At 55.6% G+C, this 22,182-nt stretch overlaps 7 protein-coding genes across 7 annotated transcripts; 5 read left to right on the top strand and 2 right to left on the bottom strand.

Annotated features, from left to right (window-relative positions):
* Window positions 1–475: 475 nt before the first annotated feature.
* Window positions 476–1,668, top strand: CH63R_13032 (tRNA (Adenine-N(1)-)-methyltransferase; the record flags this gene model as incomplete). Its single annotated transcript, XM_018308006.1, has 2 exons — window positions 476–1,598; window positions 1,655–1,668. The coding sequence occupies 2 exons, from the start codon at window positions 476–478 to the stop codon at window positions 1,666–1,668; spliced, it is 1,137 nt and encodes a 378-aa protein (XP_018152423.1).
* A 351-nt stretch (window positions 1,669–2,019) lies between these two features.
* CH63R_13031 (tRNA (Adenine-N(1)-)-methyltransferase) lies at window positions 2,020–3,481 on the top strand (the record flags this gene model as incomplete). The annotated part of the gene is made up of 3 exons (XM_018308005.1): window positions 2,020–2,107; window positions 2,158–2,393; window positions 2,465–3,481. The coding sequence occupies 3 exons, from the start codon at window positions 2,020–2,022 to the stop codon at window positions 3,479–3,481; spliced, it is 1,341 nt and encodes a 446-aa protein (XP_018152422.1).
* Window positions 3,482–4,247: 766 nt separating this feature from the next.
* Window positions 4,248–4,752, top strand: CH63R_13030 (uncharacterized protein; the record flags this gene model as incomplete). The annotated part of the gene is made up of 2 exons (XM_018308004.1): window positions 4,248–4,427; window positions 4,504–4,752. 2 exons carry the CDS (start codon window positions 4,248–4,250, stop codon window positions 4,750–4,752), a joined length of 429 nt encoding a protein of 142 aa, XP_018152421.1.
* Window positions 4,753–7,632: 2,880 nt separating this feature from the next.
* On the top strand, window positions 7,633–10,592 carry CH63R_13029 (Importin beta-2; the record flags this gene model as incomplete). The annotated part of the gene is made up of 3 exons (XM_018308003.1): window positions 7,633–7,734; window positions 7,823–10,441; window positions 10,491–10,592. The coding sequence occupies 3 exons, from the start codon at window positions 7,633–7,635 to the stop codon at window positions 10,590–10,592; spliced, it is 2,823 nt and encodes a 940-aa protein (XP_018152420.1).
* Window positions 10,593–13,412: 2,820 nt separating this feature from the next.
* Window positions 13,413–13,712, bottom strand: CH63R_13028 (C6 transcription factor; the record flags this gene model as incomplete). Its single annotated transcript, XM_018308002.1, has 1 exon — window positions 13,413–13,712. One exon carries the CDS (start codon window positions 13,710–13,712, stop codon window positions 13,413–13,415), a length of 300 nt encoding a protein of 99 aa, XP_018152419.1.
* Window positions 13,713–13,821: 109 nt separating this feature from the next.
* Window positions 13,822–15,784, bottom strand: CH63R_13027 (C6 transcription factor; the record flags this gene model as incomplete). Its single annotated transcript, XM_018308001.1, has 5 exons — window positions 13,822–14,841; window positions 14,917–14,953; window positions 15,019–15,246; window positions 15,314–15,613; window positions 15,675–15,784. The coding sequence occupies 5 exons, from the start codon at window positions 15,782–15,784 to the stop codon at window positions 13,822–13,824; spliced, it is 1,695 nt and encodes a 564-aa protein (XP_018152418.1).
* A 5,400-nt stretch (window positions 15,785–21,184) lies between these two features.
* CH63R_13026 (uncharacterized protein) lies at window positions 21,185–21,889 on the top strand (the record flags this gene model as incomplete). Its single annotated transcript, XM_018308000.1, has 2 exons — window positions 21,185–21,346; window positions 21,407–21,889. 2 exons carry the CDS (start codon window positions 21,185–21,187, stop codon window positions 21,887–21,889), a joined length of 645 nt encoding a protein of 214 aa, XP_018152417.1.
* Window positions 21,890–22,182: the final 293 nt, after the last annotated feature.

Here is a 22,182-nt window from a genome sequence, read left to right as displayed (position 1 = left end):
TGGCGGCTATTAGTGCTCGGGCAGTGCTTTCATCCACAAACATGGAGGGGCCATTTATTGCTGGGAGATGATCCATGTTCAATATCAGAGTCTAAGTCTAGGCAGGTACGTAGGTAGGTGTCTAAGAATAACAAACGAAGCAGCAGAGAGTTGGTAGGTAGAATATAGCAACGTGTGCATGGGCCGTTCCTGTCGTTTGGCAACCTGCCTTGACCTGCTGTCAACATCCACATCTGCTTCCAACCTACTTCGTCTGACAAACATCACGATTCACCTCGCTGCCCGACAACCGGAGTCAAGTCTGTTGTTCTATCTTCGGCATATTTTCGAGTTTCCAATTACACACAGTCCGCATCATTCCTTGTTCGTTTGCTCAACACACTATCCCTAACACCCGCTTCGAATGCAGCATCCAGTAAGTAGATGGTAGGGCCTCCTCCGTTGTTAGCGACGCCGACTAACAAGTGCAGCAATCATGACCCAGCTCGAGCATCTTCCTGGCGAGCTCCTCGCAAGCGTCGCCGAATGGGTCAAAGAGATCTGTGGCCTCGCCTCTCTGACCAAGACGAGCCGGCGTCTCAATGCGGTTGCCACACCGCTGCTGTATCGCGAAGAAGTACGCCGCAACAACCAAAGCGCCCTGTTGTACTGCGCTGGCGAAGGCCTTCTGGGATCTTTGGAGCTTCTCCGAGCCGCCGGCCAAGATCTTGCCGCGAGAAGGATCAGTTATTCCGAACCCGAAGCAACGATCAGAGAACCATTCAACACAGACAGGAGATCTGGGGCTTCCGGACGTCCCCGTTTGCCTAGGGGAGTTGGAAAGACTTGGGAGGGAGCAATCCACCGCGCCGTTTTAAAAGGCGAGGCCGAGGTAGTTCGCTGGCTGATTACCAACGGCGTACCCGTCAATCAGTCATCAAAAAATCTATGCAAGTGCGATAATGCCTTAGGTCCGGATCCCAATACTCCCCTGCGTTTAGCCCTGTGCCACCGCCAGATGGAGGCGGCTCACATTCTCCTGGCAAACGGTGCCACAATGAGGTACATCGGAGCCTTTCCGGATACGACGGCCTGGCAAGCCGCTGTGGGCGGGCATCAACCAGCTGCCGCAATGGAATTTGCTTTCTCCGTTGCCTCCAAGCACTCTGAGGTCATCCATGGTCATATGGGCAGCTTCACGGACGAGAAGCATCATTCAGAAAACGCTATACGAGACAGTTGCATCAAACCAATGGTGGAACTAGACGATCAATCTCAGTCCTATAGCGCAACGGCTGCTTCGCACTTTTGGGAAGTTGCCCAAGCTGACACCATTGCGGGCATCGACAATCCACTTCAGCAAGACGGCCTCGCGGATACCGATGGCGCCGTTCAGGCAGGAAGCGCGATGGCTATCGACGTACCAGGCCCCAAGCTACAGTGCAAAGGACGTCCTATTGCGGAAGACGATATTCTCAGCGCTGTCACCGACTTGTTAGACCCGATCGCTGCCATAGAGGCCTACGCCGACAGCGATAAGAAGGAGTATGTCTTAGGCCAAAAGAGACGGTTGAAAAAGATCGCTACAAGAGCTAGCCACAAGAAGAAGAAGATTGCTGGTGAGATGGTAACAGAGTGTCTGTTCGCTTTCATGACGTTGAACGACGATGACCAGGACACTACGTCTGACCATGCAATGGCTTTGCCGGTCGTCCATCAGAGGGGACAAAGGTTTACAAAAATGCCGTCAGGGAAAAGGTTGTTATGTTTGCCACGCGTGGACCAAGAAAAATTAGGAGAAAAATTAGGAGAAAATTAGAGAGAGAAAGAGAGAGAGAGATGTCGCTCTCTGGGCTGCGTACATACAGGAGAGAAGTTGCTGGCAACGCTGCTATTGTCTCGGTAGGGCATAACGAGATATTGTGTCAAGATATGCATCAAAAGGTATTAGCCTCTTAACGGTATTCTTCATGTTGACCACCTTTGCGGCATCCGACCGAAACTTCGTGTCGACGATAACAACCAAACAGCTTGTACAAAATGCCGCCGAGGCTTGAGCCATTGCGTCTTCTGAGGCACACCCGGCGACTACCGTGTCGCCTGTACAGCTCCAGCCGGTCTATTAGAGGTGCGCTCCTCCACCTTCCACTCGCCACGCATAAGCTCATCTCCGCGCAGAACACGATGTGGTCATCCTCCGCCAGCGAGGGAACAAGGATCCCAAGTTCCATCTGTCGCCCCCTCTACGACCGGACGCGCCGATCAAACTTGCCTACGGCGCAAAGGTCAACGCATCCGAAATCATCGGCAAGAGCTTCACCGACTTGATTCATGATAGCGATGGCCGCGATGTGCGATTGACCGAGGCATCCCTGGCCCAATACATTGCCAACTCCCCGCGCGTAGCAACACCGGTATGAACGAATTCCTCCGACCATGGTGCCAAAGCCCGGCCCACGAAACTGAACGCGCGCGACATGGATAGATCTACCCCCAGGACGCCAACCTGATCGTCTCCTTCCTCGACCTGAACCTGCCGGTCCCGGGCGAGGATCCGGATTTCGATGCCGACCCGCCTGTAGAGATCTTCGAGGCCGGCACGGGCATGGGCGCGCTGACGCTCTGCCTCGCGAAGGCCATCCATGGCGCGAACCCGCCTGTGCCGCCTCAGCTCCGCGATGCGCTGTGCGCGGCGCCTTACGAGCGGAACACCTTACCCCGCAAGCTCGCTAACAGCGACGAGGCGCCCGAGTACAACACCTCGCCGCACGCGCTCGACTTTGCGGGGCAACCGGAGCTGGCAGCGCTGCACGAAAAGCACACCGCTGGCCGTCGGGCGATCCTGCACACGCTTGACATCAACCCGACGTCGAGCCGTATGGCGCACAGCCTCGTTCGGCACTTCCGGCGGGCCATGTACCTCCTTGACGTCGACTTCCACGTCCGCACGATTCGGTCGTACCTCTCGTCCCGGCTGTCGCGGAACGGGGGCCAACCGTTCCTGTCCCACGTGATCCTGGACCTGCCGGCGTCGCAGGAGCATGCCGACGTCGCCGTCGAGGCCCTCCGGCCTGGCGGGAAGCTGGTTGTATTCTTTCCGTCCATCACGCAGATCCTTAACTTCGTCGTCTGGGCCAAGGACGAGGCGCAGCCCCTGATACTGGACCGTGTCGTCGAGCTCCAGACGTCGACGTCGGGCGGCGATGGTATGTTCCGCGACGGCACGGGGGGCCGGAACTGGGAGGTCAAGGTGGTAAACATCCGAAAGGCGGTTCAGGAGGGCGAGACGGGCGCCGCGGCGCAGGCGCACGTCTGCCGGCCCAAAGTCGGGACGCTGGTCGTCGGGGGCGGATTCGTTGCCGTGTTTGGCAGGATACAGCGACAGGGTGGGCCGGTCGTGGAGCCGGCCGAGGAGACTATGGCGACGACGGAGTCTGCGTCCGGGTTCGTGTCTGATACTGAGATGTGCTCCGATGAGGATGCTTCGGCGCGTCCATCGTGACTGAAGACGCTCTGCTTGGCTCCGGTATCGTCTTGATTCGCGTGGCCATCCCAACTTGTACTTACTACTTGTACGATAGTGTACGTTCACATGTCATACCCAAGATAGAGGAATCCAGAAAGCAATGAGCCGACCCCGAAACTACTACGTTTAGGAGGTATCTTGACAACTGGACTGGGAGGCACAGAGTACAGGCAACCAACGCTGAAAGATGATGATGGATGGAGGAGGAGGTTGTGTCGAGTGGAACAAAAAGCAAAAACATACAACACCAGGTATTCGCTGGTCGTCACCGACCCAACTACTAATCCGGCCCTCACTGGCTTATCTATGGGAGAGCGGACGGGATCCCGAGTTCTCCAATGGGTATGGTCGTATGTGATGGACATCTGTGATGAAGATGGCTATGTACTCAGAAATCATCTTGTTGATTGGGACCTTTGAGAATCATGGAAGTTTGACATTTAAGACACAACTATTTCATTGTCACCTGTTGCATTGACTAAGATTTTGTTTTTAAAAATGGCTTACCTTGCTTCTATGACTTACATTAGAAGGAGATGGCCGCGGAGGCCATCGATAGTTGAGTCTACAGTGTGCACACAGCCATTCTGGAATAATCAGCACGGAGCCCTCCACCTCAGCACATCAAGCGGCGTTCACATCGCTAACATCACTCGACCAACTTCCAGACCATCTCTCGGCCCAACTCATCCAATAATCTCAAACGGGATCCCAGTAAAAAACCCAAGACAGAGGAAGAAAGATGTCGTCAGAGAGCACTGTCACGCAGCTCTCCATCCCGCTGCCTCGCTCCCTCGACACCCGCATCCACGTCCACCTCACCACCAAGACCAAGGCGGCGACGCTCTTCCTCACCTCAGTGACGCAAGACGAGCAATCGGGGCCGGCGGCACTGGGCTCCTTCGTATATGCACTGCCGAATGTACGCAGTCTCCCCCCCGCCATTCCATGAGACCCTCCAAACAAGAAGAAAGTGACCTTGCTGACCAGACGATCAGAGACTGGACCCGGCGCAACCGATCTCGACGGCCATCTACTCGGTGGAGTCGACGCTCGAGTTCACGACGAGGATGGCCAAGCTGCTCGCCAAGCGCACCAACTTGCCCGTCTACGTCGGCTGCTCGATCAACCTGGGCGGCTCGGCCATGGGCCTCTCCGTCGAGGAGGAGATGGAGGCGTTCCGCGCCATTGTCGACGTCGTTACGGAGAGGCTCAAGCGCAATCAACCCGTCATCGGCGCCTCTTGAGATGCGTGCGGTTCGACCGGGACCCGAGGTGCAGGGGTGTGGTGGTGGTTATGCTGTTGACAAGGGCCTAGACACACGAGCGCTGCCCGTGTTTCTCCCGGAACCCCCCCCCCGATGGTACGCTGATGGCCGCTCGAAGAGTCGCCCTCCTGGAGACGGGGCTCACTGCCTCCTGGAGAGGCCAGGTGATGGTCGTACGGGTAGAATGGGCAGGGGACACACGACGTGTCGGGTTCACGCGTGCGGGAGGTGGGTTGCGCGGACCGGCGGGCGTAGTGATTTCAGAACTGCCCAGGTCTGAGAAGGTAAGAGGGCGGCTTACAAGGCAATTTGCTGTGTAGGCAACACGGACAATCCACCGTCGTCATGTTTTGGGCGGCGACATCATCATCTCCAAGATGATACGATACGGCTGTGCTTGGGAAGAAGGTTTTCTCATCTGATGTCATTGCATCTCGTGCCGGACGTTTTGACGTCCTTCTGGAATAACTGTACTTAGTTGCCCTGTGAGTCCAGAAGGTGGCTTGGACGAGTCCAAACAGTGGTTCAAAGGCCATCTGTGGCCATCCGTATCTCTCAGCCGCATGGTGTTTAGTCACGTTTCGTGGCAGTGCGTTCAGCCTTTGTTTCAAGAGAAATCGTCCTTTTTTCTCCCTTCTTTTCCCCTCCTTTTTGTTGATTTTACGCTCGGGGAAAACTCCGAGGAAGGAGCCGCATCTGCACGTAATATCAAGAAGCCTCTGAACGAGTTCACAGCGGCAATAACCTTATTTTGTTTGGCTCTTGCGATGGATGACTCGGAAGTGAGGGGGTCTTTGGAAAAGCATGAGTTGTATGTAACTCTCTTTTTGGTCTAGAACTCTAGCCGGGCAACTCTCAACAAGGCGGGGATCGTCAAGGTGCGTGGGCGGGAACCCCCCTGCGGCTTCAGGTGGAGGGGACCCTTGGGTTTGATCACCACTCTGGGTATTGAAGCCAAGAGAAGGGAGAGACGGGGAGTTATTGAGATGCGGCGAAGGGCCCCGTCCCTCGCGGCAGGCAAAGGGTTGAATGACGCTCTCCCCAAGTTCTTACACCGGTGTGTGCGATGCGGTGGAATTCCATGGCATTTGGAGGCGAGCCCTAGGGAAAAAAGAACAGGAAAAAGGAGAAAAGGAGAGGGTGTGCACTCTCTTCATGTCATTGCATTTTTTTTATTTTTCTTTTGCAAGAGACAGACGGTCCGAGATCTGGAAAGTTTCCGTCGACTTTCCACGCTGGGACAAACTGGAAAGAGCAAGCGGCCCACGTGCTGTCTGAGATAAACTGAACCCTGCCTAGGTAGGACCTAGGTAGGTACTTAGGCGATGGGTGTACTGTACCTACTCTACGTACTTAGACTATCCACCTACCTAGGTGCCTACCTAGGTACCTGAAGGTAAGGTAGGTTGCTCGGTACCTATGAGGGGAAGGACTCTCCATTGCTGTCCTGTTGAATGGAAGGAGGAACGAGGAGTCAATGTTTAGAAAAAATGCATAGATCACTTCTCGGGGATGAATGCGAAAGAGCTCAGGAATTATTTCCTCTGGGTTCAAGGGGGGAAGCTGCGAGGTGGGGGGAGGGCAGCAGCAGGTGTAATAAGCAGGAAAGCAGGAGCAAGTCCAGGGTCGCGAGAGAAAAGTGACATATACATACACACACACACTCTCTCTCTCTCGCATACACATGCGGACATCGGCGTCCATGACCGACGACAAGTGCAAGTTTTTCGTCGCGTACCCTGATCCTTTCGGCCTCAGGCTCTCACTTTGCTATCAACCCCCTCCCTGGGTTCCTCTTAGTTCGCGCATTTTGTGCCTTGCCCCCAATCATCGGATTTCTCCTGTTTCCGGTACCCCTTCTTCCATTTGGTGCCGCCCCAGTCCAACCCCCAAGACAATTTTGGATCCATTGCAAGCTGCACCCTGAACTGAACTCTTGACACTGACTGGCTTGTCAGCACACACACACACATATACACCCAGCACACCCAGCACACCCGCACCAGAGGGTAGCGCAGCAGGACATCAGGACAGCCGATGATTGGAGGGCACGGGGCAAGGTGCTCAATACGCACGGCTGTCAATTCCACAGCGCAACACATTAACCTTTGGTGCATTCCGCCACGATTGTTGAGTGAGGCCAGGAAGACTGGAAAAGCAATGCTAAAATTAGTAGTTGTTTTCCACAAACACATGCACATTTCTAATACAGATAGACTCACTTACAATTGCATCTACCTACCCAGGCATCTATCATGCTTATGGTTTTTCCCACTACCGTGGAGAACAGGCGTGAGTCTCGGAGACAGGATTAGATAGAGATAGAGACAAGTACTTGAACTGATTACCCTGCGTCAGGGCAGCTTGACACTGAGGTAGGCGGTGCGGTTCCAGTGTACCACACCGCTGCTGCTGCTGCTACTTCAGTATAACCTTGCCTTACGGGTCAACAGTCCAGATGCGCACCACTGGTACAACGGACAACTAGCGCTTCGATGGTGCCCCCTCCCCCCTCCCCCCAATAGGTACTCAGCAAAGGTACCTCACTGCCCGCTCTTCCCTCGCCGCACCATAGTTATCGCGAAAAAAAAGCTGACAGGGTGACCCCACCATTTCGCCAGTCGCTAATGTCAACGCCCGCTGCCCTCGCTACCGTGTCTTGGGCGGACAACTTCAACGACTGCCCCTCTCTACCTTACCTCACATCACCTGTCTCTCTCCGCCGTGTTCGTCAACAACACCCCCAAACCCGACCGAGCCTTAAACCACCCCATCACCACGCCGGACCCTCCTCCGAATCCTGCCCTCTTGATCCGTCCTTTGCCTTTCTCTCTTTAACACCCCGAATAGGCGCCAGTCATGGCCTGGCAGCCGACCCCGGAGTCCTTGAGCCAGCTGGCTACTTGCCTCAAGGACTCGCTCAGCGGCTTCGACAAGAATGCGCAGAAGCAGGCAGAGCTTGTGAGCGAGCCAACCCTGCCCCCATCCCCTCCTGAACAGCCTTCCGTGTGCCCCTCGCGACGCTTGCTAACCTGCCATCGATGCTCAGATGCTCACCCAGGCCAAGTCCTCCCCCGACATCAACAACTACCTCGCCTACCTCTTCTCCAGCGCCGAGCCGCCCCAGGGTGTGCAATGCACCGCCCAAGACTACCACCTCGTGCGCTCCGCCGCCGCCATCATGTTGAAGAACAATGTGCGCACCGGCTACAAGCAGATTCCCGAGCCCAGCCTGGCCCTCATCAAGATGGCCGTCCCCATGGGCATCCAGGACGGGAACTCCCAGATCCGCAATTACGCCGGTAACATTGCGACCGAGATCATTAGGAGAGGTGGTATTCTGAGCTGGCCCGAACTGCTGCCCCAGCTGCTCAGTCTCATCTCCAACGAGACGGGCCAGGTCTCCAACGAGGGCCAGGAGGGCGCCATGTCCGCCATGGCCAAGATCTGCGAGGACAACGTCAAGGTCCTGGAGCGCGAGCACAATGGCTCGCGTCCCCTCAACTTCTTGCTCCCCAAGTTCATCGATGCCACCAAGAGCGAGCTGCCAAAGGTCCGCGCAAAGGCTCTGACCGCCATCAACGTCTTCACCCCGCGCAAGTCTCAGGCTATGCTCAACAACGTCGACAACCTGCTGAACCACCTTTTCATCCTTGCCGGCGACCAGCACCCCGACGTGCGCCGTCAGGTCTGCCATGCGTTTGTCCAACTCGTCGAGACTCGCCCCGACAAGCTGCAGCCCCACATTGCTGGTCTGGTCGACTACATCATCACCCAACAGAAGAGCGACGACGAGGACCTGGCCTGCGAGGCTGCCGAGTTCTGGCTGGCTGTCGGCGAGCACGAAGACCTGTGGCGCGCCCTAACCCCGTACCTCGACAAGATCATCCCTGTCTTGCTGGAGTGCATGGTGTACAGCGGAGAGGATATCGCCCTGCTCGGCGGTGCGTCGGACGACGAAGAGGAAGAAGACCGTGAGGAGGACATCAAGCCGCAGTTCGCCAAGAAGTCGGCCACCAGGGGCAAGGGCGGCGAGGCCTCGGCCGACCACGCCCAGAACGGCAACGCCTACGAGAAGCTGGCGAGCATGGACGACGACCTGGAGGAGGGCGAGATCGACGACCTTGACGACGGCGACGAGAACCCCGATGAGCGCTGGACCATCCGCAAGTGCTCTGCCGCCGCTCTCGACGTCTTCGCGAGGGACTTTTCCGACCCTGTCTTTACCGCCATCCTGCCCTACCTGACTAGCAATCTTAAGCATGAGGAGTGGCAATACAGAGAGGCCGCCGTCCTCGCCCTGGGCGCCGTCGCCGAGGGTACTATCAACGCCGTCACTCCCCACCTACCGGAGCTTGTCCCCTATCTCCTCTCCCTTCTTGAGGACAGCGAGCCCATCGTCAGGCAAATCACCTGCTGGACTCTCGGCCGCTATTCACAGTGGGCGGCCAACCTCCAGGGCCCCAACCAAAAGGCTACCTTTTTCGAGCCCATGATGGACGGCATCCTGCGCAAGATGCTCGACAAGAACAAGAAGGTCCAGGAGGCCGCCGCGTCTGCCTTTGCCAACTTGGAAGAAAAGGCCGGCAAGGTTCTCGAGCCGTATTGCATACCGATCCTGCAGCAGTTCGTCCAGTGTTTCGCACGGTACAAGGATAGGAACATGTACATTCTCTACGACTGCGTGCAGACCCTGGCGGAGAACATCGGCCCCGTCATTGCGCAGCCCAATGCGATGAGCCTGCTGATGCCTGCGCTGATCGACCGCTATCAAAAGGTCGGCGACGACTCGCGTGAGCTGTTCCCCCTATTGGAGTGTTTGTCCTACGTGGCCATGGCGCTCGGTTCTGCCTTCACACCGTACGCGCAGCCGATCTTTACACGATGCGTCAACATCATCCATACAAACCTCGAGCAGAGTCTGCAGGCCACTAACAACCCCAAGTTGGACTCTCCTGACAAGGACTTCCTCGTCACGAGTCTCGACCTGCTGAGTGCCACCATTCAGTCTCTGGAGGAAGACAAGAAGCAGGAGCTGGTCAGGGGCTCTGAGGGAACCTTCTTCGAACTTCTCAGCTTCTGTCTGGAGGACCCCCAGGACGACGTTCGGCAGTCGGCATACGCTCTGCTGGGAGACTGCGCGAGATACGTCTTCCCCCAGCTCGAGAAGCACCTACCCTCCATCTTCCCCATCCTGCTTAAGCAGTTGGACCTGGATAACATCCTCGATGAGGAGATCGACAGCGGCTTCAGCGTCGTCAATAACGCATGCTGGTCAGCCGGCGAGATCGTCATGATCAACAGCAAGACCATCTCTCCTTTTGTACCCGAGCTACTCCAGCGGTTCGTCGAGATCATCTCGAACCCTGGCGTGCAGGCCGCGGTTAGTGAGAACGCGGCAATTGCCCTCGGTCGCCTTGGTCTCCACAACTCGGAGATCCTCGCCCCTCTCCTGCCAACCTTTGCCGAGGATTTCTTGTCAGCCATGGAGCACGTTGAATTTCTGGAAGAGAAGGCCACCGCGTTCAAGGGCTTCACCCTGGTTGTGGGACAGAACCCGCAGGCCATGGAGAAGGCGCTGCCTCAGCTCTTTGTTGCCATCGCGAGGTACCGGGATATCAACCTCAAGAACCCGATCAAGCACGAATTGCACGAGCATTTTCAAAAGGTCAGCACATCAGGTCCCGTTTGAGACGTGCACGGCTAACATAGGTCAGGTCATCAACATGTACCGGGAATTGATTCCCCAGTTCAACGACTTTGTGAACCAGATGCAACCGCAGGACCAGCAGGCACTCCGCGCGTACTACTCCACATGACCGGAACATGTGGACCTATCTCGAATACGCGCGTACGAAGTCGACGTTGAACGAAGAACCCAGGCCCAATCGAGCGAGCTCTCTTGATATGACACGGGGAGGAAAATACCACCGAGGCGTCCCTTACGAATGAGTGATGACGACGCTTTTTTAGCAAGAGAGGAAGAAAAATACATATCACGGGAGCGAGGAAGAAGGATCAAAAAAAAAATTTGCTTGTAATTGGGCTACAAGAAGAATCGCATCGAAAGAAAGAATCTGATGGAATCTCGACGTGAAGTGGTTGGCTCTTTTTTCTTCTTTTTCCGCGACAAGTGGTTCGGGGAGGAGTCAAAATGGGGTCGTTTCCTTTCTGTTTCTCATGCTTTTCAATTTCGCATTATCGACGGAGCCAGCATCATGGGACGACAGGGTGTTTCTGGGAGGGACGGAGCAATGTCGAGACAACGTTGTTCCTTGGGTAAGCGGACCATGGTTGTGGTTCCTTGTGGAGGATCTGATAATGGGGCCGAGCTGCTGCTAGAGTTCGAAAGACAACATACTGGCTGGAGAGACGAGACCAAAGAGAGAGGGAGAGGAGTTGAAGTTTAAACACGGCAGATTGCGGGGGTTAGCGAAGGCGTCATGATGCATGCGAAAAGGAACAGGGCTCGCCGTCGTAGATAGGTAGATAGGGTAGATAGCTTAGCATAGGGTTACGCCAACACGCCCCGCCGGGTGATGGGAATGGAGTTTTTGGCCTCTTTCTGCGACAGCAGTAGCCTTTGGAATTCAAGTGCAAGAAACGGAGGCCGGTTAGAGCTTGACAAATACCTTTTCAATGTCGACCCTAAAAGGGTAGAAGGGGGGGGGGGGGATATGGGAGTTGACAAATCGCAAGAGGAGCTTCGAGGGGGCATGGCTAGCCCCCGACGTCACTAACAACAACGCCATGCTGCTAACTCATCAGCGTCTGGTCGTGCCGTCTTGGTCCGCCGGATCTTGAAGAGATGGCCAGCCCTTATCCCTCTCCCCACAAGTCACGAACTCGTTGGGTGTATTCTGAAGTGTCTGTTTGATGACCTCCAGTATCACGAGGCCTTCGGGTCCGAGGTGAACAGGCCGCGGCGGCCGTCCATCACCCCACCAAGCTTCAGCCCACCCTCGCCTTGCCTTGCCTTGCCACCCTTCGACCCTCGAGGCGGTCCCGTGTCACGCCTTATCCCCCCACTCTTACCCCCGTTGAAGCCCGTGACCAGCAGCAGAGACACTCACTGGGGAAAAAAGCAATATCCTCACAACCCCCACAAGCACCAGAAGGAGAAGGTATAAAATGGAAGGGGGGGGGGGGGGGGGGGGGGGGTAAAAAGATGAGAAACGGAAGAGAAAAAAAGGGGAGGATTAGCCCAGACGAACCCTGTCCCCTGAATTCCCAACCGGGCAAGTAGCATTGCCCCCCTTTCTCAAACAGAGAGCCCTAATCGAGACAAACGCAGGGAGGGCCAGAACCAGTAACGCGGACAACGCTTACAAGACGATCAAACTGGGCGACACACGCGACGTCCAAGTCCTGAATCGGTCACTCTCGTGTAAGTGGAAAGCAAAAGCAAGCAGAAAGGGTGGGGGCAAAAAAAAGAAAGAAGGAAAACAAAAAACATAGATGTCTTTCCTCCTTTTCCACTAGCATGAAGCAACAACCCCAGTCTGTATGTACCCCCGGACCTGGCTCGCAAGTGATGCGTCCATCCATGATTGCAGATAGACGTGGCTCATGGGGATGGGGAACTTGGAAAAGAAACGGCATTACATGTTGCAACGATCTGGGGTAGCCTCAATTCGGCTGAAGACATGTCCCCCGTCCCCAAAGTTGAGGAAACAGAAAAGTGTTGGTCAAGTATTTGTGCGTCAATCAACTTCTGTATTCTTCCGTGTCTCTTTCATCAGTGAGCAAATTTTAGAAACATGCCCAAGCTATCAAAAGAAGTCCAAGATCATTACAAAAATGAAAAGCCCAACACTTGAAAAAATCACCAGCGGGCTGTTGAAAGGCTCCATTAAATCCAAGACTGTTTCCGGCAATTCCCATGGCTACAGTAAAAAAAACGCTTGCTCTCCAGCGAGTCAAGCCTCCGTCCCGGTATTAACAGCAACAAATATCAAGAAATCAAAATAAAACGCCGCCCAATGCAGATGTTCGGAGAGATCAAAAGCTCATCCTTTCCCCGTGTGGTGGTGATTGTTGTTTCCCCTAGAACGCCGAGTGTTGGTTGTGTTGTGTTTTGCATCAAACACGAAAAACAAATCGCTATGCAAGTTTGGATTGTTGTGGCCAATGTTAAATCCATAAGGAGTGTGGGTCTTTTCTTCTTCCCTTCCCCCCTTCTATAATCCGAAAAATGCTTTTTGGTTTGGGGGGAGGTTCGTAACGTCGTGATAAGGAGTGTGATGCAGTAGGGGTATCATGTGATGCCGTAAGGAACGTCTATATTTTGGTGCTTGTGATGGCGTGGAGGGGTATCATCTTCGAGAGAATCAGAAAGGAGTGTCGTCGTAGATTAGTGCTATAGTGTGTGTGTGTGTGTGTGTGTGTTACCGTTGAGGCCGTATGTAGTTGGTAACAAAGGAGTGTTGTGTTGGGCGTGGCCGGGGAAGGCGCCGAGTCTGGCTCGGGGGCTCCGGGGCTCGGCGTATTGTCTCTTTCTCAAAAGGAGCGTGGTGTACATTGGCGTTTATTGTGTCGATGCAGCATTATTAAAGGGTGTTTTGCAAATCCAAATGGGGGAGCGATGGTGGTGGAATAGAACCGGCATCGAGATGGGAAGGCCGGGGCGCAAGACGGCTTTACGTCTCCCGCTCCTTGCCTTTCTCCTTGTTGTCGAACTGGAATGATGGCGTCGAAGGTACCCAGGCGTGGCGCAGAGGGAACGGCGCGCTGACGGACCGAGGCGACTCGCCGGTGACTGAAGACGAGGGCGTGTGCCGGTGGTGGGACAACGGTGTAGCGCGGAAGACGGGAGACTCGGGCAGGGGGAGCATGCCGAACTGTTCAGGGTGGAGGAACGGGGAGGGGGGCAGCGTGTGCAGCGAGGAGGCCAGGACGGTCGGGTCGTCCGGTGGCGGGTATGTGGGGGTGGTCGGCATCCTGATCGGCGGTCAATCCGGGCATTCTTTCCAAGCGGTGTGCATAATTTCTTTGAGTTGAAAGCCGTAGTGGTTATCGAGGGTGCCATGGAGGAGGGGCAGGGCCTTTCTAGATCCACACGGGCTGGGTGGGAGAGACGAACCCGACGCCAAAGTGGTTGCTTGGACCGCCGACCATGGGGGTAGGCATGCCGCTCATGTCGTAGCCGTCGTACGAGCCATACTCGTCGTTGTCGCTATAGGCGACGGAGCCCTCAAAGGTCGACGAAGCCGGGCTGTAGCCGCCGTAGTTGGGACTGGGGATGTTGAGGTACTGCGAGTTGACAAAAGGTGACGACAGCACAAGAGGCGAGACGTTGCTGGGCGGGCCCGACTCAGCGTTGAGCATCTGCAGGGACTCGGTGCTGTAACTGAAGGCCGGGTTCTGGCCGTACAGATAAGAGTCGCTGACTGGCGGCAGCGGCACGGGCTCGCTCATGTAAAAGTTGGGCGGGTTGAACTGCGGGAACGAGGGCGTACGCGCCGGCTGAATCCAGCCCATGCGTGAGCGGAACTCGTTGACCGTGTCGATGGGGAACTCCATGAGCGTCAGGGGCGTCTGCAGGTCACCGTCGAGGCTGCCCGAGATGTTGATGGATAGGAGGCGGCGGGCGATCTCTTCGACGGGGCCGATGGACAGGCTGCCAAAATAGGCGGCGCCGATCTCAGGGAAGAGACGCTCCATCATCAGAGCCACCGTGTAGTAGTGGGCGATGATGATGAGAGCGCTCGGCGAACCAGCTGTCTGCTTGAGGTACATGACGGGCAGCCAGAACAGCCAGGTGCGTAGAGGGCGCAGGCGCTCAAACTGCTGAGAGACGTTGAGCGTCGGGCTGACCTTGCGGGCGCCCTTGAGAAAGCTGGTCAATTGCTGAATCGACTTGGTGTCCTCCTTGCTGTGCTTGAGATGTGCCTCGACCTTTTGGAGCTGCTGCAGGGTGCGGTTGAAGGCGTCCAGGTCCTCCTTGCGTGGCTGGCTCGGCTTGTGGTCCGGGCTGGGCGACGCGGGAGCGGTTGGGAACGTGCAGCTCTCGGCAATAAAGTCACCAAATTGGGACTCGTGCTTCCATGAGTCCATGGCTTCGATGACCTAAAACGGGTGGAGGAGGTTAGCCATGTTGCCCGAGCTTCGACTCACGGCATAGTACATCTGTCTGCGGCTTACCGAGGAGGTCCCTTGCATGAGCTGGGTCCAGCTTCGCCTATTGAAAAATATATTAGCGCAGGCCCCATGGGTGCGGGCGGCCACATCAGGTGTTTTGCTTACCAGTCCGTTGCTTGCCACGACAGGACAAGGGAGGCAGCCAAGACGGCGTCCGACGTCTCGTGGTTGAATGTGCCAATAGCCTCCTGCAGGCCCTTGAGGGCAACGCCGCGGTGCTCGTATGCCATGTTGCCGACCAGGGGGCAGTCGGTGAGGAAGGCAATGTGCGTGGCCGAGAAAGCCAGTAGGGCATGCATGACATAGGCGTTCGTAGCGCCAATCTTGATGATGCTATTTTTGGGGAGGGGTTAAGATCAGCCCAGTGCGCTTTGTGTCAGGCAAAGAAGTTCCTACTCACGTCGGGATCTGACGAGTCCAGAGGGTAAAGCCATTGGCATCAAAGGCGGCCAGTTCATCGCAGATTGATGCCACGTGGTAGATCAATCGGAGATCCTCGACGTTGAGGTACTGGGGATTCGGCGCCGGGTAGATGTTGAGGTTGGGGAAGGGAAAGCGCCCCGTCTGTTGCCACAGCGAGATTGCCGCCTCGACCTCGGGAGTCCACATGAGATCGGGCTTGTCCGGGGTCGCCGACCTGTCCTCGGGGATGGGCATGTCGTTGTAGGGGCAGCGGATCTTATGCTTGGTACAGTTGCGGCTGCTCAAGTCAGCTAGGGCTGCAACGAAAATAAAAACAAAGCACGGATTGGCAAACATACCATTGGGGGAAGCTCTCGTCACATCTGATGTGGCGGCGCTTGCAGGTATCACAGCCCTTGCGGGACTTGGTGTGGCTGCGGCGGGGAGGACCACCACCAGGACCGGCCATTATGAGCGCGGGTCGAGAGAGTGTTAAAAAAGAATTGAAAGAACTGGACGTTGTCAGTCTGGCGACCATGAGACGAAAATGGAATATACATACACGAAGATATACACGGATGGACGGCCGTGCAGGGAAGCGAGCGTAGTGTCGTTACCGGGAACAGCAAAGTGCCGAGTCCCCGAGACTGACTTTTATACCGCGATGATGAGTCGATGGGTCCGGTGCACGCGATGCAAAGGGACGCGAGTGTCGTTGGATGTGTAAGCGACCGACAGCGGGATGGTCAGATGCCTTGGTTGGTTGGAAGGCGGTTGACAACAAAGGATGCAGCAATGCTTGATAATGGGACTCGGCGGGATTCCTCTCACGTCTCTTTCTGTAGTCCTTTGGTTCGTCCCTCTTTTTCCTTTCGTCGAAACAGCTTCTTCTGTTTCGTTCCCAGTCCCTGATGACTAAGTAGCGATCGTAGGTGGGCAAGTTTCCGCGTTTCCCGATTCCTTCAGTTCTCTCTCTGATTCCAAAAAGCGAGTGTGATTGATCAAAAGATCGATGTTCAAAGGCGAAGCATTTGCTGGTTGTAAGCCGGTTGTGAGAGAGGCGGGGCTTTTAGATGGATAGCGTATCCCGGGGGTTCGATGAGGCTGAAGACCAGGGGGCGGAGAGGGCGATAGTTGCTACTCAAAGCTGCCGCGGGGAACTGAGCGCACGGCTTGGAGAAGTCTTGTATCTTTCTTGTGACCTTGCTTGTTCTTTATATCGAGTGTTCTGCTAGAGAAAACTGGCAAAGGGTTGGGAGAGATTGTTGGTTTTTGTTGTGTGGGTGGTGGGTGGCTTTGAGGGTTGGTCTGGATTCGAGAGTTGGCGGAAACGAAAACACAAAAACGCGAAAGCGAATGACAGGAGTCAACGAGGACTTCCTAAAAGTAGAGAGTTAGGAAAAAGCGAATGTGGTTGAGGGTAGCGTGAGCAGCTCAACGAGGCTGATGATGTTTGGGATGTTGGATGTTAGGCTGAGAGGAGGGGGGAGACAGAAAGGGCGGTGGCAGATGGGCTGGGGGACAGATACAGTTAAATAATGGCACCTCGCAACCCCAAGAGAGGCCGCAGCAGGCAAATAAGCACACCCAAGCTTACATAGGAAGGGACGCACACAGACCTGGGCTCAAGCTCAGAGAAAGGGCGGGGGGAGCGAGAAAGAGAGAGAGAGAGAGAGTGTGTGTGTGTGTGTGTGAGTGAGAGAGACGAGAGACAGGGCAGCTGCGGCACACACGGTTGAAAGAGGTGCCACCCACAAAGTTCGGCCCAATCGGGTAGGATAGAGACGCCGGGTGGGAATGGGCTGACATAGCCTGTGCAGCCAGGGCGGGAGGAAAAGCAAATAAAAGCAGGAAGAGGGAGAAGAAAAAAGCTGTGCAGTGCATGCAGTCTGTGCTGGGCGTGTGTGGATGAGGGAAATACCCGGGTGTGTAGACCCCAGGCGAATGTGTGCGGGTGCAAGGTGCAGGAAACAGGGTGCAGGGTAGAGGGGATTGGGTGTACCTGTAGGGTGCAGGAGGAGATAGAATGGACAGAACTGAATATGACAGGGACACAGGGTATGGGTTGGGGACTGTGGAGGGGAGGGGGCGGCTGCCCGTGCTGGGAGACTAGGAGGGGCACAAGGTTATGGGATCCGAACGTACCTCTTCGCTTACTCGTACAGTGGTGTGATGTCTGCATTGAGTGTCAGTCTGGTCTGTGAGAGAGGTATGTACTGTAGAGAGTGAGTGAGTGAGTGAGTGTGTGTGTGTGTGTGTGTGTGTGTGTTTGTGTGTGTGTGTCTGCCAATCAAGACGTAGACTCGCCCGTTCTGGTCGAAGGTGACAGAGGCCGAGTGCCGTAGCAAAAGGGGGTAAAGTCAACAACAGCAACAGCACAAGCACAAGCAACAATAACAGACAGAGTCCCCGCAGGACATGACAGTGACTTCGTGCGTCGGGTTGAGCTTGTCACAGCTTGCAGCAAGGAAGGGGCGGGCGTGTCGGTGAGCGCTTGTGACTCCACATGACTTACAGTACTAGAATGATGCCCTTTCCGGTCCCCCCCTTTTTTTCCCTATCTCTTTCTTATAAAGATTACCTTGAGGGGGCGCCAGTGAATCGTGATGCAGAGGGATGTCCGTAGGACCAGATGAGTGGGATGGAGTTTCTAAAATGGAGGGAGGAGGTTTAGAACAAGGATCTTGGGCATGTTTGGTTGAAGAAGATGTTAAGGATTGGGAGGGTCCATCCAGTTTGGATACGGGTACATACTAGTACAACTGTGTAGGTAATTCAATTTGTCGGCATGTGTATGAGCTGTATGTTTAATGCATAGTTTGATGACTGACTGACTGGCAGGGACGGGTTGGGCGAGAACGAGAGCAAGAGAGGAGAGAAAGGATGCTTACTTGATGGAGGATGCGACAGATACAAAAAAGGATCAGAGAGAGGCGAAAACGATACGTATCGATGAGAAGAAGAAGAAGAAGAGAACGGCCAGCTTCTTGATCCTGACGGTGGATTTTCAGTGTCACGTCTGGTGAGCTTGATGTCAATGCCCAGCTCGAACGAAGCTGTCCGGCCGGTCCCGGTATTCCGCAGTCGTTCTAATTGATCTGTCTAAGACTGTACTCGGCGCTACTCAGCGGCTACAATGCCCATCAACATGACTTCCTGTCTGCAGGGTGTAAGCTGCTCGACGATCGCGTCTTTGGTGCCGTTTGTGTCGTCGTCGTTGTCGTCGTCGTGCCGCCCATCTTCCCGTTCACCCGCCGGCCGAGGTCGACCCAGAAAAGAGGCAGAATTAAAAATAAACCTGGCCCCTCCCTCCCGTAGGGGCCGTATGCGAGCCGGCTTCCTGGGCCCCGACCAAAAGACAAAGACGGCGACTCGCACATCCACACACACATACACACACACAAACAAATGTGCACATGCTAAAATGAAATAAACCAAACCAAAACCACCAAACTAGGAAGAAGGACGGGGCCGGAGGCGAAATAGCCACTTGCTGGGGTGCGCCGGTGGGAGTGGCCGAAGAGCGAGGATAGACGGTGGGGTGGTGAAGAAAAAAGGAAGACGGGAAAAATAGAGACAAGGACGGATGATTGACCGACCGACTTGACTAAGAGTGGGTGGGCGAGTGAGAGTGAGGGACTCAGTGTGAGTGCCCCATGCCTGCTGCGGTTCTTCCCCTTAGTCCCCAAAAGGCCTAGACGCCGGTGGGAGTTGATCAGCTCGCCTGTGTTTCTACCACGTATTCCAAATTCCCACCAGTGTTTTCACACTCCCCCCTCTTCCTCCTTCCTTTCTTCCCATCGTGCCATGCAACCCGAATCGACCCTGGCTGCGCCTCAAAACCGCTTTGCGGAATGCTCCGACGTCCCAGAGTTCGTCGACTGGAAACACGCTCCTAGGCACTGCTAAAACACACGCACCGTCTGGCGACTTTCTAGCGCGTTCCTCTTCTACTCTGTATTATACATCGTATGTCACGCTCGGCTAGCCTTGTGTGAGGTGGCTGGGTTTCTCCTCGTCCTCGTCCACAGTCCACAGACCACAGGGTGCCCGTTGCCTTCTCTCATATGGGCTATTCCTCTCCCTCCCTCTGCAAGAGTTGTCCAGACTGTCGCCTTCCCCTGGCGCCGTCAATGCCGCCGCTGCTGCCGGTGCTTTTTGCCGCCTGGCCGACCGACCCATCAGTCGCGTTACTGCATCGCGCCGCTGATGATAGCCATGCCATACCACGGGCTTTGTCGTGCCGTCACGTACCTCTTCGTATACCTTCTATTCTCTTTGCGAGCCTCGCGACCGCCGGCCGAGAGAGAACTGAATGATGCTTGGGGGTCAGAGAATAGAGACCATGGCGAGTCTTGTCTCCGGTTCAACCCAATGACGCGCTGCGTGCCAGGTGTCGGCGGGAAGCTAGTCGACACGACCGAGGCGAAGCAATCATCAGCCAGCAAAGCATTGTCTGTGCCAGCGTACGCACAGTGACCGTCCACTCATGGATTCCGTTGCCATCCCATCCCGTCGCAGCTCAATGCTTATGCCCATGCTCATGCTCATGCTCATGCACAAACACGCTCAGGCCACTCGTCCAGTCAGCCAATGACAAGACCAACCAGCCCAAGACAACCACTTGGCTCAGCTTCCTGCAGCTTTGGCTTTGGCTTTGGCTTTGGCTTTGGGATTTGTGTCTTCTTTGCTTGTGACACCCTTCAGCGTTTGGAAGATGGAAATTGAAAGTCCAGAGGTGCCGCGTCACATCGGAGCTCGGGCGACATGCGCTTGTCTGCTGCTTTTTTCGTCCGTCCCATCCTTGAGCACGCAGAGACGGCGACAAAACCAAACTAAAATACAACTAATGAAAAGGAGAAAGGGGAGATGGCTCAAGATTCAAGGGGCGACGGCCTCCAAGGGCCAAGGCACAAAATGACATGTCTAGTCGCCCGAGGCTTCATTCTTTTTCATGTTTGCGTCCCCGCCCGCTCTCCAGACAGACTCCGCAGCCCCTCTTTCTTAGACGAGGGGGGGGGGGGCCTCTCTCCCGGATAGGCCTTCACTGGTGAGGTGTGACTAAGGTCATCTGTTCTCCATTGCCTCTCGGCTTGGCAGATTTAGGTAATAGCGTCCGCCATCGACAGACGACGAATGGCGGGGACCCTATAGCATGGGCATACCATAGTAGCGGGCGGTGGCTGTCGATATGACCTTGACCTTGGCGTGAAGAGCCACCGTTCAGAGTAACATTCCATCGCCATCCATCGGCACTCGCCAATGGCCATCATGCACGGTCTGCCCTGTCCCCCACCCCGCCTGAGGGCTTAGTCGGTCGGAGCCCGACCAGGAGGACGACATCATCATGTGGCCTGCCTCCCTCGGTGTTGGTGTGGTGACATGCAGCATCGTCACTAGAGCCCTAGCATACACATTTTGCTACACTGAAAGCGGTTCTCTTCTTGCGTACGCCCAAGATAGAGAGTGGCCTTCTCTCCATTCCCAGAGACATCCGCCTTCTCTTATTCTTCTTATTCTTCTTCCCTCGCTCTCCTTGCTGTGTTGCCTGCCCGCCTGCCTTACGGCCCCAATGAGGCGACCCTAGCTCTGGGTCCAACAAATAGCCTCCACGGGGCATGGGTATGCAGTGTATCAGTCAGTGTACGACGGAGTTCTCCGTAACATGTACACTACAGCACGGCAGTGTGCCTGTGTCTGTGTCGCCAATACACTTCCATCGCCTCGTCGGTCAAGTAGAACCAAGCTCGTGTGGTGGCCGGCAACTACAGCGTCCCGAAAATTGCACACGCCATCGTCCCAAGTTGGATGACGACCGCCTCTCTGTCATCGTCGTCTCTGGTGGCGTCTCTCGAGGCGGCTGACTGCCATGGCTGTCCGAACAGCCACAGAGAGTTCGATTCGGACCCTGTCTCTGCAAAAGGCCAACCTTTCCCATCCTGACCGGATAAGGAAGGACCCTGTTACCATTTCCGAACCCACTAGAAAGACCAGCGAACGTTGTGTGGTCATGGGCCATGGGCATCCGTGCGTCCCTTCTCCCTTGGACATTCTGCCATCACCCATGCGGGCCTTGCTTGCCCCATGACAGGCTATGCCGAAAGAAGCGCGAGCGCGGTGCGGCGGTAACGAGCCACAAGCGTACACTAGAGGCGGCGCTCAACATGCCAGGCGTGCGGCGTGCCAGCAGCCCGCAGTCGGTGTGGATCTTAAGACCGTCCTGAAAGCCAAGCTCCATTCAGAGAAGCCGCAACGACACCGGCAGCGTCTCCGCGGCACCAGAAACGGCCGGGTGCCAGCGAGGTTACATCAACCCGAGAGACCTGACGGTCGTTCAAGACATGGTTTCAAGCCGCCTTGTGCCGGGGGTGTCCGAGCTTTCGAACCACAGCACTCGCACAAGTTCCCTCCCGGGATCTGGGTCGATGCATGGCAGGGGTTGAAGGACGAACCCCAGTATCCACCGCCCGCCGCCGCTGCCAAAACAACCCGTCGAGCGAACGAGCGAACGAGAAAGAGAGAGAGAGAGAGGGCGAGAGAGAGAGAGAGGGAGAGAGAGGGAGAGAGAGACTGATGACTTTCTGTCTGGTAAATAAACCAAAATGAAAAAATGGCAGAATAGTCGGCGTTCAGATATCAGCCGTGTGACGTTTCGGACCCTGTCGTCTCCTTTTCAGTTTGTCTCCAACTCGCGCGTCCGTCTATCCCTTGGAGGCAGTCCCTTCCAACTAAGAGTTTTTGCTGTTCTTGGAAGATAATCTGGCAAGCATGCGGCCGTTTTCGCCGGGACTGATAATGTTGCTCCTCGGCCGTGTTTTGATCCTTCAGTCGGCTGTCAGAGGCAACCGAGCCAAATACCTCGGGGCC

This window comes from Colletotrichum higginsianum, chromosome 9, assembly GCF_001672515.1.
Source record: "Colletotrichum higginsianum IMI 349063 chromosome 9, whole genome shotgun sequence".
NCBI lineage: Eukaryota > Fungi > Ascomycota > Sordariomycetes > Glomerellales > Glomerellaceae > Colletotrichum > Colletotrichum higginsianum.
The sequence above is the reverse complement of the archived record's forward strand: the minus strand, read 5'-3'. Positions and strand labels throughout refer to the sequence as shown.